This window comes from Mesocricetus auratus, unplaced genomic scaffold (genome assembly GCF_017639785.1).
Source record: "Mesocricetus auratus isolate SY011 unplaced genomic scaffold, BCM_Maur_2.0 Super-Scaffold_100025, whole genome shotgun sequence".
In the NCBI taxonomy this organism is placed as follows: domain Eukaryota; kingdom Metazoa; phylum Chordata; class Mammalia; order Rodentia; family Cricetidae; genus Mesocricetus; species Mesocricetus auratus.
The window spans coordinates 11,316,161-11,331,476 of NW_024429206.1; the positions used below are offsets into that span (position 1 = coordinate 11,316,161).

General features: G+C 52.6%; 1 protein-coding gene across 1 annotated transcript in view; it reads left to right on the forward strand.

Moving 5' to 3' along the window:
• Positions 1-1,439: 1,439 nt before the first annotated feature.
• Positions 1,440-15,316, forward strand: part of Rbm19 (RNA binding motif protein 19) — an 86,120-nt gene continuing 72,243 nt past the window's right edge. Inside the window, exons 1-11 of the mRNA XM_013119817.3 lie at positions 1,440-1,604; positions 4,364-4,546; positions 5,448-5,567; positions 5,741-5,779; positions 5,900-6,098; positions 7,658-7,917; positions 9,182-9,262; positions 9,637-9,715; positions 10,628-10,699; positions 11,500-11,700; positions 13,760-13,890. Coding sequence (XP_012975271.1) covers positions 1,569-1,604; positions 4,364-4,546; positions 5,448-5,567; positions 5,741-5,779; positions 5,900-6,098; positions 7,658-7,917; positions 9,182-9,262; positions 9,637-9,715; positions 10,628-10,699; positions 11,500-11,700; positions 13,760-13,890 — 1,401 coding nt within the window. The 5' untranslated portion in view covers positions 1,440-1,568. The remainder of the gene's footprint in view (positions 1,605-4,363; positions 4,547-5,447; positions 5,568-5,740; positions 5,780-5,899; positions 6,099-7,657; positions 7,918-9,181; positions 9,263-9,636; positions 9,716-10,627; positions 10,700-11,499; positions 11,701-13,759; positions 13,891-15,316) is intronic.

Consider the following 15,316-nt stretch of genomic DNA (forward strand, 5'->3'; position numbering starts at 1 on the left):
CTTTGCCCTAGGAGCCATGTTGCCAGCCAGAACCACACTTTAAGTGAGTAAATTGTGTGGCGTGTGAACTCTGTCTTAATAAACCAGCCAGCAGTAACGACAAAGGATACGGGAAAGTGGGGCAAAATGTCTTTTAGAAGAAAATCGCAAAGGCTTTGGGGGAAGTGTCAGGGTGCAGCGGAAGCATCGTGGATAATGATAATAGATTGTGCTCTTTCTGTAGAGAAAACAGGGGTCTCCATCTAAAACATCACTTGCCTAAGAGCAGGTCCAGAGAAAGTTCCAGAACGCATTGGAACAACATGTTAAGAACTGAATAATTTGACACCCTTAGGCCCTAGGATAGAACCCAGCTAACTGAAGCAGGCACAGACCCACAGAGGCAAGTCTGGCCAAGAACTGAGCCCCCAGGCTGGCAGATAAGAGGTTAAAAGCCCCCCCCAGCGCCTAGGATGCCTATACGATTGCCCTTGAACCTATTGGTACTCTCCGTAGGGCTCTGGGTTCTAATCTCTGCCTTTCTACTTAGCACCTATGTCTTGAATCAAGTTGCACCACACATCAGGCCCGCGGTTCACCTGCCTGCAAAACAGGCTGTAATGGCCAGCACTCACACCCTATAACAGTATCCACGGAACATGCTCATCCATCGAGTCAGTGCCTGGCAGCTTCTCTAAGGCTCAGTTTCTCTATCCTAAAAGGGAAGCACCGGGGATGGTGAGACGGTTCAGCCGGTTAAGGCGCTTGCTGCCAAGCCTGATGATCTAAATTTGATCGCGAAACCCATCAGAAGAACGCCTGCAAGTTGTCCTCTGGCCATCACATGTCAAACCTGGAACATGTGCCAAATGTATGCGCAAAAAAAGAAATAAATGAATTTGTAAAATGGTTTTGTTTTGTCTGTTTTTTTTTTTTTGTTTGGTTTTTTTTTTTTTTCCCGAATCAGGGTTTTTCTGTATAACAGCCAGAGAACTCGCTCTGTATACCAGGCTGGCCTTGAGCTCTGCCAACCTCTGCCTCCTGAGTGCAGTGAGTGCCATCACTGCCGGGGGCAGAGGGTGGAGAAAAAGGTGGTTTTTTTCTTCGAGACAGGGTTTCTCTGAATTGTTTTGGAGGCTGTTTTGGAACTCTGTGGACCAGGCTGGCCTCGTACTTACTGAGATCCGCCTGCCTCTGCCTCCCGAGTGCTGGGATTAAAGGCGTGTGCCACCAACGCCCGGTTGGGGAAAGAGTTTTCTTAAGCAAAAATCCCTACTCTTTTTCAGTAGTCATCCTGCGGGCCTTGGCCACTAGCGCTCCCTGCCAGCCTTGTTGAGCAACGGCATCTCCACGCCCCGGAGGAGAAACTGCGCCTGCGTAGAAGGCAAGCGCTCAGTCCTCCCCCCTCCCACTTAAGGGCGTGGCTTCCCTGGAGAAGCTCTAATGAGGCCACACCCACTTCCGGGCGGAACCTAGCAAGGGCCACGTGACTCGCCAAAGATGGCGGCGCCCAGTGAAGTAGCGTGAAAACTTGTGGAAAGTCGGCGTCGCGGGGTGCGTGAATCAGAAGCGAAGAGGACCTGGGAGCCATGTCGCGACTGATCGTGAAGAACCTCCCTAATGGGGTGAGCAGGAGTCGGGGGAGGTTTCCGGAAGTGAGAGCGGGGTCCGGAAAATGAGGCGAAGGGATGGAGGGATTTTTAAGGCTTGGGCTGGACTAGGGAGGTCGGGCACCCAATGGGGCGGGACCCTGTTCTGACTGCTAGAGAGCGGGAAAAGAGGCTGTTATCGTTATAATTGTCACCATTGATTATTGTCACCTCATGGGTGCCTGACTCCAAGTCCTGCTCCAGGGAGATGCCAGCCCCCACCTTGTGCCTCGGACCCCGGTCTCTTCAATGCCGCTGTTGATCCCGATAGATCCCCGCAGTCCTCTCTCCCGAGACCGTTGTGGGAAACAGGAGGGGAGGTGACCCTAAGGTCCTGAGTGACGGGAACGGCATCCAGTGGTGGTGGAGACGGGGTCACCCAGCCTCCTCGATCACTGAACCTGGCACCTGGCAGGCATTCGGTAACTGCGTGCCGTGCCAGATAAAGAAAGAAACCAAGGAGTGTGTGTGGTGATAGGCGACTAGATGCCGAACACTCGAGACCCCTCCTCGTTGTGTTGGCTAATTCTGGTCTATTTAACACAAACCGGAGTCACTTAGGAAGAGGGAACCTCAATTGATGAGTCGCTCCCGTCTGATTGCCCTGAGGACAAGACCGTGAAACGTTGATGCGTGATTGACGTGGGCCCAGCCCACTGTGGGTGGTGTCGCCCCTCGGCAAGAGATCCTTGGCTGTGTAAAAATGCTAGCCAAGCGAGTAAGTCTGCAGGCTTCCTCCATGGTCTCTGTTTCAGTTCCTGCCATGGTTTCCCTGAATGATGAACTGTGATTGAGACATGTAAGCCAAATAAGCCATTTTCCTCCCCAAGTTGCTTTTGGTCTTGCTATGTATGGCAACAGCAGGAAGCAGAAAAGAACACTTACTGTCTCACTATCACAGAGCAAGCTCAGCCACGGACTTGTTTCAAAGCCAAATGTGGTGGTGCACACCGTTGCTGGCTTCCGATGGGATGGCAAGTTCGAGGTCAGCCTGGTTTACATAGCAAGTTGTGTGACAAACAAATAAATACTTTGTTTTGGCTGTTGGTGGGGCCACATGCACTTAGAGCAGTGGCTGTCAGCCTTCCTAATGCTGCGACCCTTTAATATAGTTCCTCATGTTATGGTGAACCTCTACCATAAAATTATTTTTGTTGCTACTTCATAACTGTAATTTTGCTACTACTATCATTGTAATCTAATTATCTGATATGCATCCCTCAAGGGGGGGATCGAGACCCACAAGTGGAGAACCTCTCCCCTAGAGCCGCCACACACACAAATCTGGCTGGTATGAGACTGGTAGGAGCCAGCCGTCTACACTGTGGGACTTCTAAACCATATTATAGTAATAGCATGTTGATTTCCCATTGCTTCCTTGGTAAAGTGGTTGAAACAATATTTGTATTTTGTTGCTTTTATTTTTATCATGTCAGGGGTCAGCAAGCTTAATGTCAAAGTATTGTCAGATGCTGGCAGCAGGCAGGGGTGTCTAACCTTTTGACACGACAGCACCATGGCTGCAGGCTGCAGGTCGGACTTGGCTGCCAGCCTGTCTGTTTAGGCTTCCTCAGCATCTGCTTGGCATTGCTCTCTCTGGTTCATGGCCACTTGTGTCTCCCCCATCCTTCTAAGTCCAGAATAGATCTTCTGATTCTCTCCCCAACATCTTCCTCACTCTGATTGCCCTACCTTGATGATGTCATTGAAATACCAGGAGACCCAGAATACTCTCTCATTGGGATTTTGGTTTTGGTTTTTTTGGGAGGGGGGGGCTTTGGAAAAACAGAATATAAACTGGTGGTGGTGCACACCTTTAATCCCAACACTCGGGAGGCAGAGGCAGGCGGTTCTCTGTGAGTGCAAGGCCAGCCTGGACTACAGGGTGAGTTCTAAGACAGTCAAGGCTATGCAGAGAAACCCTGTCTTGATAAACCAAAAGAAAAATGAAAAACAGAATCTTAGTTTGTAACCCAGGCTGACCTTGAAATTGCCACCCCCCTGCTTCTGCCTCACCATACACAGCTTCATCTCGGGATTCTTTTCTTTTTTGAAACAGGGTCTGGTTAGTAGCCCTGGCTGGCCTGGAACTTGACATGTAGACCAGCCTGGCCCACAACTAAAGAAATCTGCCTGCCTAAGCCTCCAGTGTGCTAGGATTAAAGGCATCACCATGTCTGGCTTCACCACCAGGTTTTTAAACATATCCTAAATATCATTTTCAAAATATCTGGGTCTGGTGGAACACGCCTGTTGGGACTGGGAAAGGAGGCAGGTAGATCTCTAGTTTGAGGCCAGCCAGGCTGCATGCTCCCTTTGTAGTGTTCCACAGTGCAATCCAGGTGCTGGGGATCAGGGTGTGGGCATCTCTAATGGACTCCATTCTCTTCCATGGTTAGTAAACAATTACCCCGTTTTGCTTATTTATTTGTTTATTTGGACAAGCCTCAGCCACAGATGGATGCTGTCATTGATATGGACCGCACAGGGAACACTATAAGAGACAGCGCATTTGAGTTGTTCTAGGGTCTCATTTCCTCATCAGAGAAGGGGATAACCTGCTTAGGGGTGCTCAGCTGGTATCAGGGTCTGAGCTGAAACCTGGCCACCCCAAAAAACACACATGTTGCCATCTTTTCATCTCAGGTCACCCTCCAGGACCTCTAGATTCTCAGCTTGTGTGTCCCTTTGCTCTGGGAATCCCGAGCTCCGCTCATTATACCCCTCTGTCCTAGATGAAGGAAGAGCGATTCCGGCAGCTGTTTGCAGCCTTCGGCACACTGACTGACTGCAGCCTCAAATTCACCAAAGATGGCAAGTTCCGGAAGTTTGGCTTTATAGGTTTCAAGTCAGAGGAAGAGGCCCAGGCGGCATTGAGCCATTTCAACCGGAGTTTTATTGACACGTCCCGGATCACAGTGAGTCTGAGGGAGTCTCAATCCTGCCTGCCATAGAGAGTCTAGGCCTTATTTCAGGGATACACAAGCTTTCGAGTACCCAAGCATCATAGCCTGAGAGTCTGCTAACTGTTCCCTGGGCCCTCTCCAGAGTCCTGAACTAAAGCTTTTAGCCCTCATGGTACTCTTTTCTGTTGTTTGACCTTTGTACCCTGAACACGCTACAATTATGGTGGAACTGATAGAAACAGTTGCTTCTCAAGGGATGCCACTGGGATAAAGTGGTTTGCTGATCAATAACAGCCTGGAATGTTTGAGTGTGGCTCATGGGAGTGTCCTCCAAAAACTGCCTCTGAGTGTGTATCTGAGGTTCCAGGGCCAAGGGATACATCAGTTCATGTGTGGTCCTGGCATTCTTCCACATTCCTGATGTCCACCCTGCTGTCCCTGTTTCCCTGGGCTTGTTTTCTGCTGTGACTGAGCTTGCCTTTTACCCTAACAGTCATCACTCCCTGTTGGCCTGGGACAGGCAGGTACTACCTCCCTGACATCCTTTATTAGATTAGGAGATGAATGTGGACTCCCAATCCCCATGTGCCCCAAGTTCTGTTTCTGCTCTGTTGTCACCTGCTTTCTGGGCCACCCAGGCTCTGCTTTAACCTCTTGGTCTGAGCAGAGGGAACAGTAGCATTTCCTGTCACCTTCTACTGGAGAGCGTGGGAGGCAGAGCTCATCCCTCTGTAAATGGCAGCAGCCAGAATGACTTTTTGGAGAACAATGTCTAGGTTGGGTAATTCGCTTTAATGCATTCAGCTAGTCAGTGACCACTGCATTCTGGGAAACCCATGCTCCTGGAGCTGAAGGGGCCACATGTGCCTGGGTATCGCAGCAGCTGTGGAAGCTGGCTCTCTTTCCCATACAGGTGGAATTCTGCAAGTCCTTTGGAGACCCAACGAAACCCCGAGCCTGGAGCAAGCATGCCCAGAAGCCAAGCCAGCCCAAGCAGCCATCGCAAGACTCCAGTTCCTCAGACACTAAAAAAGTATGTAGGCAGAGCCCGCAGCCCTGTGCCCAGTGTTGGCAGGGTGGACCCTAGCTGGGAGGGAGTTGAAAGTGTCTTTTGGATGGTTTTGGAGGGTGGGTGTGCCCAGGGAAGCGCACTTGCGTCTTCCCTACCCCATCATCTCTGTGACCCTGTCTGCCTTCCACTTTCAGGATGACAAGAAGAAAAAGGTGCCCAGTGACCTGGAGAAGGTGAGTGTTCTGTGGGTAGAGAGGAAGGGCTGGGAACATGGAGGGCTGGAGAACTGAACCTCCTAACCCTCTGCCTCACATCGCTCCTTCTGCCTCTCCTACCTGGCTGCACTGCCACAGCTGAAGAAAGATGCCGAGTTCCAGGAGTTCCTGTCCATTCACCAGAAGAGGACCCAGGTGGCCACATGGGCGAACGATGCTTTGGATGCTGAACTCCCAAGAGCAAAGACCAAGGCATCAAGTGACTATCTGAACTTCGACTCCGGCTCCGACTCAGGACAGGAGAGTGAGGAGGAGCTGGCTGGAGAGGAACCTGAAGGTGAGTATGCACCCTGGGTACACATAGGCCTTTGCCTGGCCCTGACCTGATGGGCACAAGTATGATATACTTGGCATAAGCATACAAAGGACACTTTGTGTGACATTCTCTGGTGACACAGAAAAGGGACAGCCAGGTGCTTCCCTCTAGCCATCTGAGGGATGACCAGCCTGCCTACAGGTGTGTCTCCCCTGGACAAATCTGGTCACCTCGCTCAGCAAGTATTCACTGAACATGTGCAGTGTGCCAGGCACAGCTTTGGGGACTGTAGACACAGCAGTGAGAAAAGACTCCAACATCCCCTGTACCTGTAGAGTGGGCCTGCCAGTAAGCGCAGAGGGACAGAGGCAGGTCGCTCCCAGATGAATATGTATGGTGACAGGTATGTCAAGGAGGCAGGACAGGGTGTGGGAAAGCTTCCTGGAAGGGCTCCTCAGCTCTAGCGGATAGTGGTAGGGTATCTTGTCCTCATGGGCCCTGCTGTGACTGATAAGTAGCCAATCAGAGTACAGAACATAGCCCTGTGTGCTGTGACCTGCCATAAGAGTTGCTCTGGTTTATCGGTGAGGATGTGGGGCTGACTCAGCTCAGCCTGGTTAAGTCTTCTGCATTGAGGACCATGGAACTGAGGATGGAGAGGCAGAGGAAGCAGGGAACAGCCTTGGAAAGGAGAGGACGGCCCAGAGCTGGAGAGGCAGGCACAGCCTGGTTACAGGTTAGAGCAGAGGGAGCCAGGGTTAGCTCCACCCTGAGCACTGGAAACCACTGGAGGGTGCTGAACAGAGCTGCAGCTCCATGGTGTCCTCAGAGGGTCACACAGGCTGCAGTGTAAGGGATGACCATCTCTCCTCTGCTCAGACAGGCTTCCCGTGCCTGCTTCTTCTCCCGAAACTTGTCCACCAGGTGTCCTTTGCACATTAGTGTTACCTGTACTGTTCACCAGGGACACCAACAGTAAAGGACACAGAGTGGCAGGTGTCTAACACAGACACATGAAGAAGCCTAGTATCTGACAAGGACCGTCCTCGGCCCTCACGTGGAATTTGCTGAACCAGTAGATTATAGTGGCCTCTGCCATGAGCTGTGTTGCATGTATTATTTCAATATTGTTCGAAGATGAATGTACAAGGGAGATCTTGGGGAGCTGGGGAGATTGACTCAGCAACTGAGTGAACTTACCCCTCATCCAGAAGTTCTGAGTTCAGTTCCCAGAACCCTCAGTGGCTCACATTTGCCTGTAACTCCAGCCCAAGGGGATCTGGTGCCCTCATCTGGCCTCTGTGGGCACTGCACTCACATGCACACATCCACACAGAGACACATGTATAACTAAATCTTATGGGGGAGGGAGGGCTGGAAAGGGCCAGGGTAGTGAAAGAAGCAACACATCAGCATGTGTCATGGGCAGGATGGAAAGACACGCAAAGTCGAGTGTGGCCTCGTCCACTGCCAGGTGTTGCTCATCAGAGAACTGGCTGGAGTTGATTTGTGTGAGGGCCATGGCCATGGTGGGCGTATTGTCTCTGCTCACTAAGGTCGCTGACCTTCTGTGTCCCCAGAGGAACAAGGCCCGCAGCCGAAGGCAGCCACACAGAAGGAACTGTCCGACATGGACTACCTGAAATCCAAGATGGTGCAGCAGGCCGAGGTGTCCTCTGAGGAGGAGGACCAAGAGGACAGTGAAGATGAGGCAGTGAACTGTGAAGAAGGCAGTGAGGCTGAGGAAGAGGAGGGCTCGCCTGCCTCCCCAGCCCAGCAGGAGAGTGTGAGCCGGGGAGCCCTGCCTGGGAGCCAGAGACCTCAGGAAGCCGCCGTCAAGGTGTGTGTTATCTCCGGGGACTGAGGGAGAGGCTGGCCTGGGTCACCCAGCATCATTGTAGCCCCTTTCCTAGGGGACTGACTGGGAGGGAAGGCTATTTACCCACAGGGTGTCTTGCAGCTTAGGTTCCTGAACTGGTGTGGGGAGACTTCCTGTTGCTGGAGTTGTGGGGTATCGATGAACCGGCTGGGTCTTGCCATGTACTTACCAATAAGATGGGTAGATGTGAGGAAGCTTAGCCTTGACAGACGAGGTCAGTGAGGGTTCACTGCATGCTGGGCAATGTTCCTGGCAACTCGCTGGCTAAGTCCTCTGCACACGTGAGGAAGCAGGTCTTGGGAGGGGCAACGGTTCACCCATGCTGAAGCTTTGAAGATTTCAAAGATGGCCCAGACCTTGATGACGCCCCCGCAAGTCCTCCACTGAAAGGTCCTCTCTGCTGCAGAGACAGGACACTTGGACGCTTGGGTGGGATTGCATCTCTCCCCCCAGAGCCATCCCATCTCCTGCCCTGCTCTTTGCTCTGCAATGAGAGGGAGAGAGGCCTCCACTCCTCACTTGATTCACTGCCGGTCAAACCAGCATGCCCTATCCAGGATACGCAGCAGTGTGGAGCTCACATTGCAGCACTGACCCTCCGTACCTGTCACCCCTGGGTGAGATGTGCCCACCCCACAAGCCTCTAATCTCCACTTGGACTCATGGCATGTGCCCCTATGGTGCCAGGGTTGGTCGTTCAGATGCATGAGGACGACTGTGGTATAGTCGCCCTGCTTGTGCCCTGCAGCTGGAGCCAGGGCAGCCCTTGGGGTTCGTGTGGTGAAGGAAGTCAGGGGTACACAACAGCCCAGGACAGGGCTTTGCCAGGAAGAAAATTCCAGTAAGGACAGGTTTGAGCTTCAAAGGGGAAACTGGGAGTGGCAGAGCTGTTGGAACCCCAGAACTCTGGGCCTGACCTCAGCACTCCTGTAGAACTGCACTGCCCACATGGACACTGGAAAGTGCTGGGCAGTGTGGCCAGGCCAAGCTCAGCCTCAATGCTATGTCTTCTTTCTTCCTGTGGCCAAGGCTCTGCATGCAGCTCTGTCTCAGGTGCAGTAAAGACTCTGCAGCTGCCTGGTCTGTCTCCAGCTAAGCTCAGCTCACAGCAGCCAGGGATGCTTGTGGGGTTGTCCAGGTGCCCCAGCTCCAGGGTGTCCCAGCCACCACCGGCCATGTGGGTATCGGGTGCTCCCCACACAGTTTTCTCTTTGTGATCCCTCAGGTAGAGAAGCCAGCCAGCAAGAAGGAACCCACCACTCCCTACACTGTGAAGCTCCGGGGAGCCCCGTTCAATGTCACTGAGGTGTGTGTTCACTGAAGACAGAGAGGGTGGGACACCAGGGTCAGGTGAAGCCACAAGCCAGAAGTGGACGTGGAGGCTGCTGAGTAACACCCCGGGCACCAGCGTGGGAAAGAGAGGTGTGGCGGTGTGAAGACTGTCTCATTCCCTCACATTGGTGCCAGGGTGGACAGGCTCACTGTTTAAAAGGGAGAGGGGGGTGGAGAGACAGCTCAGTGTCTGAACTATGTTCCCGATCGGGTTGTCAAGTGCTTAGAATCCTAAGAGAAAATGTTAGAGTTGCTAGCTGTCCGACTGCTAATTGTTAATTGTTCAATGAAATATGTCACTTGTAGGAAAAAGAAAAGGGGGGAAAACACATTTCTTTTCCTTTCCAGAAAAATGTTACAGAGTTCCTGGCACCCCTGAAGCCAGTGGCCATTCGAATAGTGAGAAATGCTCATGGGAACAAAACAGGTGAGGGAGAGAAACCACCCTGCGCTGAGGCTGCCGACCACAGGCTGCCCTAAGGACACCGTTTCTTTTTTTGCCGTCTGTTGCCCTCAGTTCTGTGTAGTTCAGTGCATAGACAAGGGCCTCCTGTCCCTGCGTCTGGTGGCCTGATACAGTGACTCCTCTCCAGCTGCGTCTCCCTCCCTCTCAGCTCCACGACACTGAGGCTCACATGGGTTGCTGACAGATGGGAACGGGTCCAGGGTCGGCTGCTCTGTCCAGAGGGCAGTCCTACCTTATTGAGTGTATGTGATGTGGCCTTTGGCCACTTCTCCCAGGATTACACTCTGGTCAGCCAGGGTCTCCTGGTCTCAGAGCACTGGGTTGGGCTGTCATAAGGTAGAGAGTCTGGTGGTCAGCCGGAGTTGGAGCTGGGGGAGGTCGGCACCAGGAAGAAGCTATGGAGATGCAGCATCAGGACTGTAGCCGCATCTTTGAGGAGCCACACCAAGGCCCTGTGGCCTGGAAATTCACAACCTGCAGTCTGTGAGGGGCCCTTGACAGGAAAAGGCCACCTGGGCAGAGCACTGGGGGATAAAGTACATTGCATTGGGGCAGTCTGGTCACCGTCCCGTGTCTCGTCTTTATCACATCTTGTATCAAGTCAGTTCTCGCCTTAAGTTCTGAAGAGGGCATGGGGGGGGGTACAGGGCCTCAGTAAAGGAGCCTTCACTGACACTTCTCTATAGAATGTTCTGGAACAAGTTGGGGCTGGCACCGGCAGGAAGGCCCTGCTGTTCACTCCTGGGATTCACTTCTCCATTTACACAGGCAGCCCTGTGGTCTGAAGCTGCTGGGGTGTGGGGTTGTCTGTGTCCCGGAGGCTGACAGACAGGTTCTCTGCCTGTGACTCCCCTTGTGTCCGTCCTCTCTCAGGGTATGTCTTCGTGGATCTCAGCAGCGAAGAGGAAGTGAAGAGAGCGCTGAAGTGCAACCGGGAATACATGGGTAAGGGTGCGGTGGACATCAGTGAGGGCCGTCCCTCTCTTGACTGTACACAGTGGTGCTGAGATACTCCCGGGGACCCAGCAGGGGCAGAGTCCCAGTCATCACACACACACACACACACACACACACTCGAGAAGCCACAGAGTGAACACGGGAAAGCGGCACATAATGTAATCCACCTGGGTGACACGAAGAGGAGCAGGCTGTGTTGACCTGAGCTCTGGCTCCCTGGAACAGCTTTCTGGGTCTTGAGAACAGCCTGTGACACTGGCGGACTTGGGAGGACACATCCTTACCCATCCTGGCATGGTCAAGTGGCTTAGATGCAGGGTAGGGCCATTGACAGAGGAGTCACACTGAGGGAGGATGGGAGTCTTGTAGGCAGGTCAGGTGGTGGTTTCTGACGGAGCACTGAGTGGATGAGGAGGATGGGTGTCGGTTGAAGCGGGGTGGACACCTGATATGTGTGGTTCGTGCAATGGTTCACTGGGGCATCGCTCAATGCCCCAGGTTGGATTGTCATGTGACGTCTTCCCAAAGCAGATCAGCCAATGTGGGGAGTAGGGAGGCCCCAGAACCCAGCCACTGACTCCCTAAAAGCTCCTCGGGGCTGTGGCAGCATTGTCTAGGTGAGCGAGGTCCCAGTGGATCCAGCTGCGCACTGGGGTACAGCCTGCTGCAGACAAGATCGTACATAGAGACAGCAGGCTCTGAACAGCAGCACAGCAGAGGCTAACGGGACCCTCGGGAGGCTCGCCCAACCTCAGGCTCCCACAGCTGTGATCCCTGTCTTCATGCAGGTGGACGCTATATCGAGGTCTTCAGGGAGAAGGCCCCCACAGCCCATGGTCCCCCAAAGAGCAGTAGCACACCTTGGCAGGGCCGCACGCTTGGGGAACATGAGGAGGAGGAGGACCTGGCCGACTCTGGGAGGCTCTTCGTGCGGAACCTGTCCTACACCAGCTCTGAGGAAGACTTGGAGAAGCTCTTCTCTGCCTATGGTGGGTGCTCCCTCCGCTTGGTCCTGGGTGGTATCTGCATCTATCAGCTACAGTCTCTGGAAAGCCAACACCTCTGCCCTGTGGATGGTGTCTCTACCCTCTCAGACTGTGGAGCAGAGGGGAGAGTGGTGTCTCCCTCAGGCTGTCCATACTAGACACCGAGGGCATCTGGCTATCAGAGTCCTTTTTAATTTAGAAACAAAATCTTACTATTACAGCCCAGGCTGACTTTGAATTTCCAGCAATCCTCCTGCCTCAGCCTCCTGAGTGCAGGTATTGTCAGCCTGTACTAGGATACCTTTCTTTTCTTCTAAGACAGAGTTTCTCTGTGTAGCTCTAGCTGTCCTGGAGCTCACTCTGTAGATCAGGCTGGCCTCGAACTCAGAGATCCGGGTGCCGGGATTAAAAGCACCAGCATGAGGCTGGTCTTTTTGTTGGGTGTATGATACTATGTTAAAGGGAGCCTTCGGCTCCTCCAGCCTCAACTCTGGTTCTTGCTTTTAAAAGGGGATTCAGATGCAACATGCACATCAAGCAGTCAGGAGTTTAATTGGAATAGACAGAAAGCAGGAATACCCTTTAGCAGATGAAGGAGCCAAGCCCAGCAGCAGTGACCCTGGCCCTCGCAGCTCCTAGCTCCCTCTTCCTCTACTGTCCTCTTCTCTGTGCTTCCCCCAGGGTGGGCATTCCCAGGAAAAAGACACATTCTCCGTAGAGGCCCAGATCTCAGGCCATAACAAATACATGCATAAACTATGCCCAGGCGCAGAGGCACACGCCTCCAGCCTTTGATCCCAGCACTCGGGAGGCAGAGGAAAGTGGATCTCTCTGAGTTCCAGGCCAGCCTGGTCTACATGGTAAGATCCTGTCTCAAGAGGAGAAGAAAGATATAAGACTATGCCAGGGAGTTGAAGTGCCCTGAACTTGAAGCGTTCCCTAGGGGAAAGGTTAACAGCCCTCTACATGTACTCCCCTGGCGCCAGTGCCCCTGAAGCCAATGTGAGCTGTCTCAACTGGTTGACCTCTGCCTCCTATTCTATCCTCTTTTCATCCACTCCCCATCCTGCTTTCAGGACCCTGAGCTGGCTTGGCTATAGAGACCACGACTATGTCCTTTGTGTCCTGTTCTGGGGACCAGTTGGTTAGTCCCTCCCAGAGCTAACCTCCTTCCTAGTAGTGTTGGGGCTGGACCCCAGGCCTTGCATGTTGGTCACTGAACTACACCCCAGTGCAGAGGAACTGTACTCACTGTTGCCGCTGTTGTAGTTTCTTATGCTGAAAACTCACCAGCCAGTAGGTCGTCTCATCACGGGGCTGTATTTGCTCATGGGGTCAGGGTTATCACACAAAGGGCAGCAGGGCTCTACCTGGGGCCAAGACCGTAACAATTGCAGCATGCCTGCAGTAGCTCTTCCAAGGACGGCCTGGGTGTGGAGGCTCCATGGGACCCGTGAGGAGGCAGGGTGGTGAAACCCCCCAGTGTGCCCACAGCTGTCCTGTCAGCCAGACCCTCCTGCCTCCTGCCTGACATGACCAGACTGGACAGAAGAGGGATTGTCCTAGACTGTGGGTGTCCATTTGGGAAGATAGGGGCCCCTGGTAAGAGCGTGATCATGCCCTGTGTTCAGAGTGGGAAGCACTGCCTGGCTGGTGAGGTGATGTCATGGCACTTACATGTCACCACCTGTAGGAGGCACTCTTGGCTATACTCCTGTGTTAGCACAGCTCACCCCATACCTGTCCTGTGAGCCAGGGAATTTGTGGTATTCTATAGGTGAGGAAACAGGCCCCTGTGTGTTAAGTGATGTGTCCATATAGGGACAAGGGAAGGCCGCATATAGAGCAGATAGCAGAGTGGATATTTAGCTCACACCTCTTCTGAGGATTGACACACATTAGTGCCTTTAACACTGCACCGGTAAGCCAACTGTCACTCAGCATGCTCTCCTGTGGGACCCAGACAGCTGTTTGTTGATCTCAGCAGTCCAGGCCTTTGTCCGGCCAGGGCCTAGCACTAGTGCTCTGGATCACAGCTGACTGACATTTCTCCCATCTCCAGGTCCCCTGTCAGAACTCCACTATCCCATTGACAACCTGACCAAGAAGCCCAAGGGCTTTGCCTTTGTCACTTTTATGTTCCCTGAGCACGCGGTGAAAGCATATGCTGAGGTAGATGGGCAGGTATTCCAGGTAAGTTTGCTCAGGACTAGTCAGGCTGCTGGGCTCAAGGAAGGGGGGGGGCAGGGGGCATGCATGAGTATGTGCTTGTGCATTTTAGGCCTTAGTGCCCACAGTGACTTGCCATGCTGTCACCTCAAGTGAACTTTTAGAGGGTGGAATTTCTAAAGGCAGGGGTCTGGCCTTGCCATTTGTTGTCCGTGGCAGCCTGGCACACACTGGGTACTTTGAGAATATTCGTTGAGTGAAAAGTGTGCCTCCTGAAACACTTCTTGGCAGAGAGTGTAGTGGGAAGCATGGTAGCCATGGTGTTCTCAAACACCTCCAGCTATCTGCTCATGGTAACAGGTAGTTTGTACTGGACACCTGTCCGAGTCCCAGGCTGCCTGTTTGGCTTATTTGTTCCTGGTTTATAGATGTCATTGTTATCAGGCTAGACCTGCACCTACCTGTGTAGGTCTCATGTTTTCTTGCTGTGAAGGGATAGACAGGTCAGGATTTAGGTTTGTGGGGCCCTGGAGCTGCAGATGTCTTTGTAAACAAGGGGAGGCAGGGGTACAGTTTCCAGATCTGGACCCACAGTACTCAGGAGGCAAAAACAGGTGCATCTCTGTGAATTCAAGGCCGGCCAGGGTTATATATACTGAGACCCTGTCTCAAAAGCAGGGGAACAACAACAAAAAGATCAGAAAAGAAAAATGACCTTCAAAGGACCAGATACACATGGTGCACATACATACACTCAGACGCAGGCACACACACATAAAATTAAATCTTTTTTTAAACACAGTGTTTTCTGCATGCAGTGGTGTCAGCTGGCCTCACTACGGTGACAGGTCCCTGTGTCACATGGATGTCTTAAACTCGTAAAGAAAGAGCTCATTGGGGCTTACAGTTTCAGAGTGTTGAGTCTGTGACCATGGTGGGAAGCATGACAGCAGGCAGACATGGCACTAGACCAGTAGCTGAGCGCTTACGTCTCCATCCACAAGCACGAGGCAGAGACAAAAGCCAACTGGAAATGGTGTGGGCTTTTCAAACCTCAAAGCCCACCTCCAACAAGGCCATGCCTCCTAATCCTTCCCAAATAGTTCCACATGGGGACCAAACGTTTGAATATGGTCTCTCTGCTGTCTCCCCCCAGTCAGCCGTGGATCTAGTGTACTTGTGACCATAGGTGTTATCTTAGTTAGGATTTCTGTTGCTGTGAAGAGACATCGTGATGCAATTCTTTTTTTTTTTTTTTTTTCCAAGACAGGGTTTCTCTGTAGCTTTGGAGCCTGTCCTAGAACTCGCTTAGTAGACCAGGCTGGCCTTGAACTCACAGAGATCCATCTGTCTATCTGTCTCTGTCTCCCAAGTGCTGGGATTAAAGGCGTGTGCCACCACCGACTGGCCAGACCATGGCATATCTTAAAAGGAAAACATTTCATTGAGG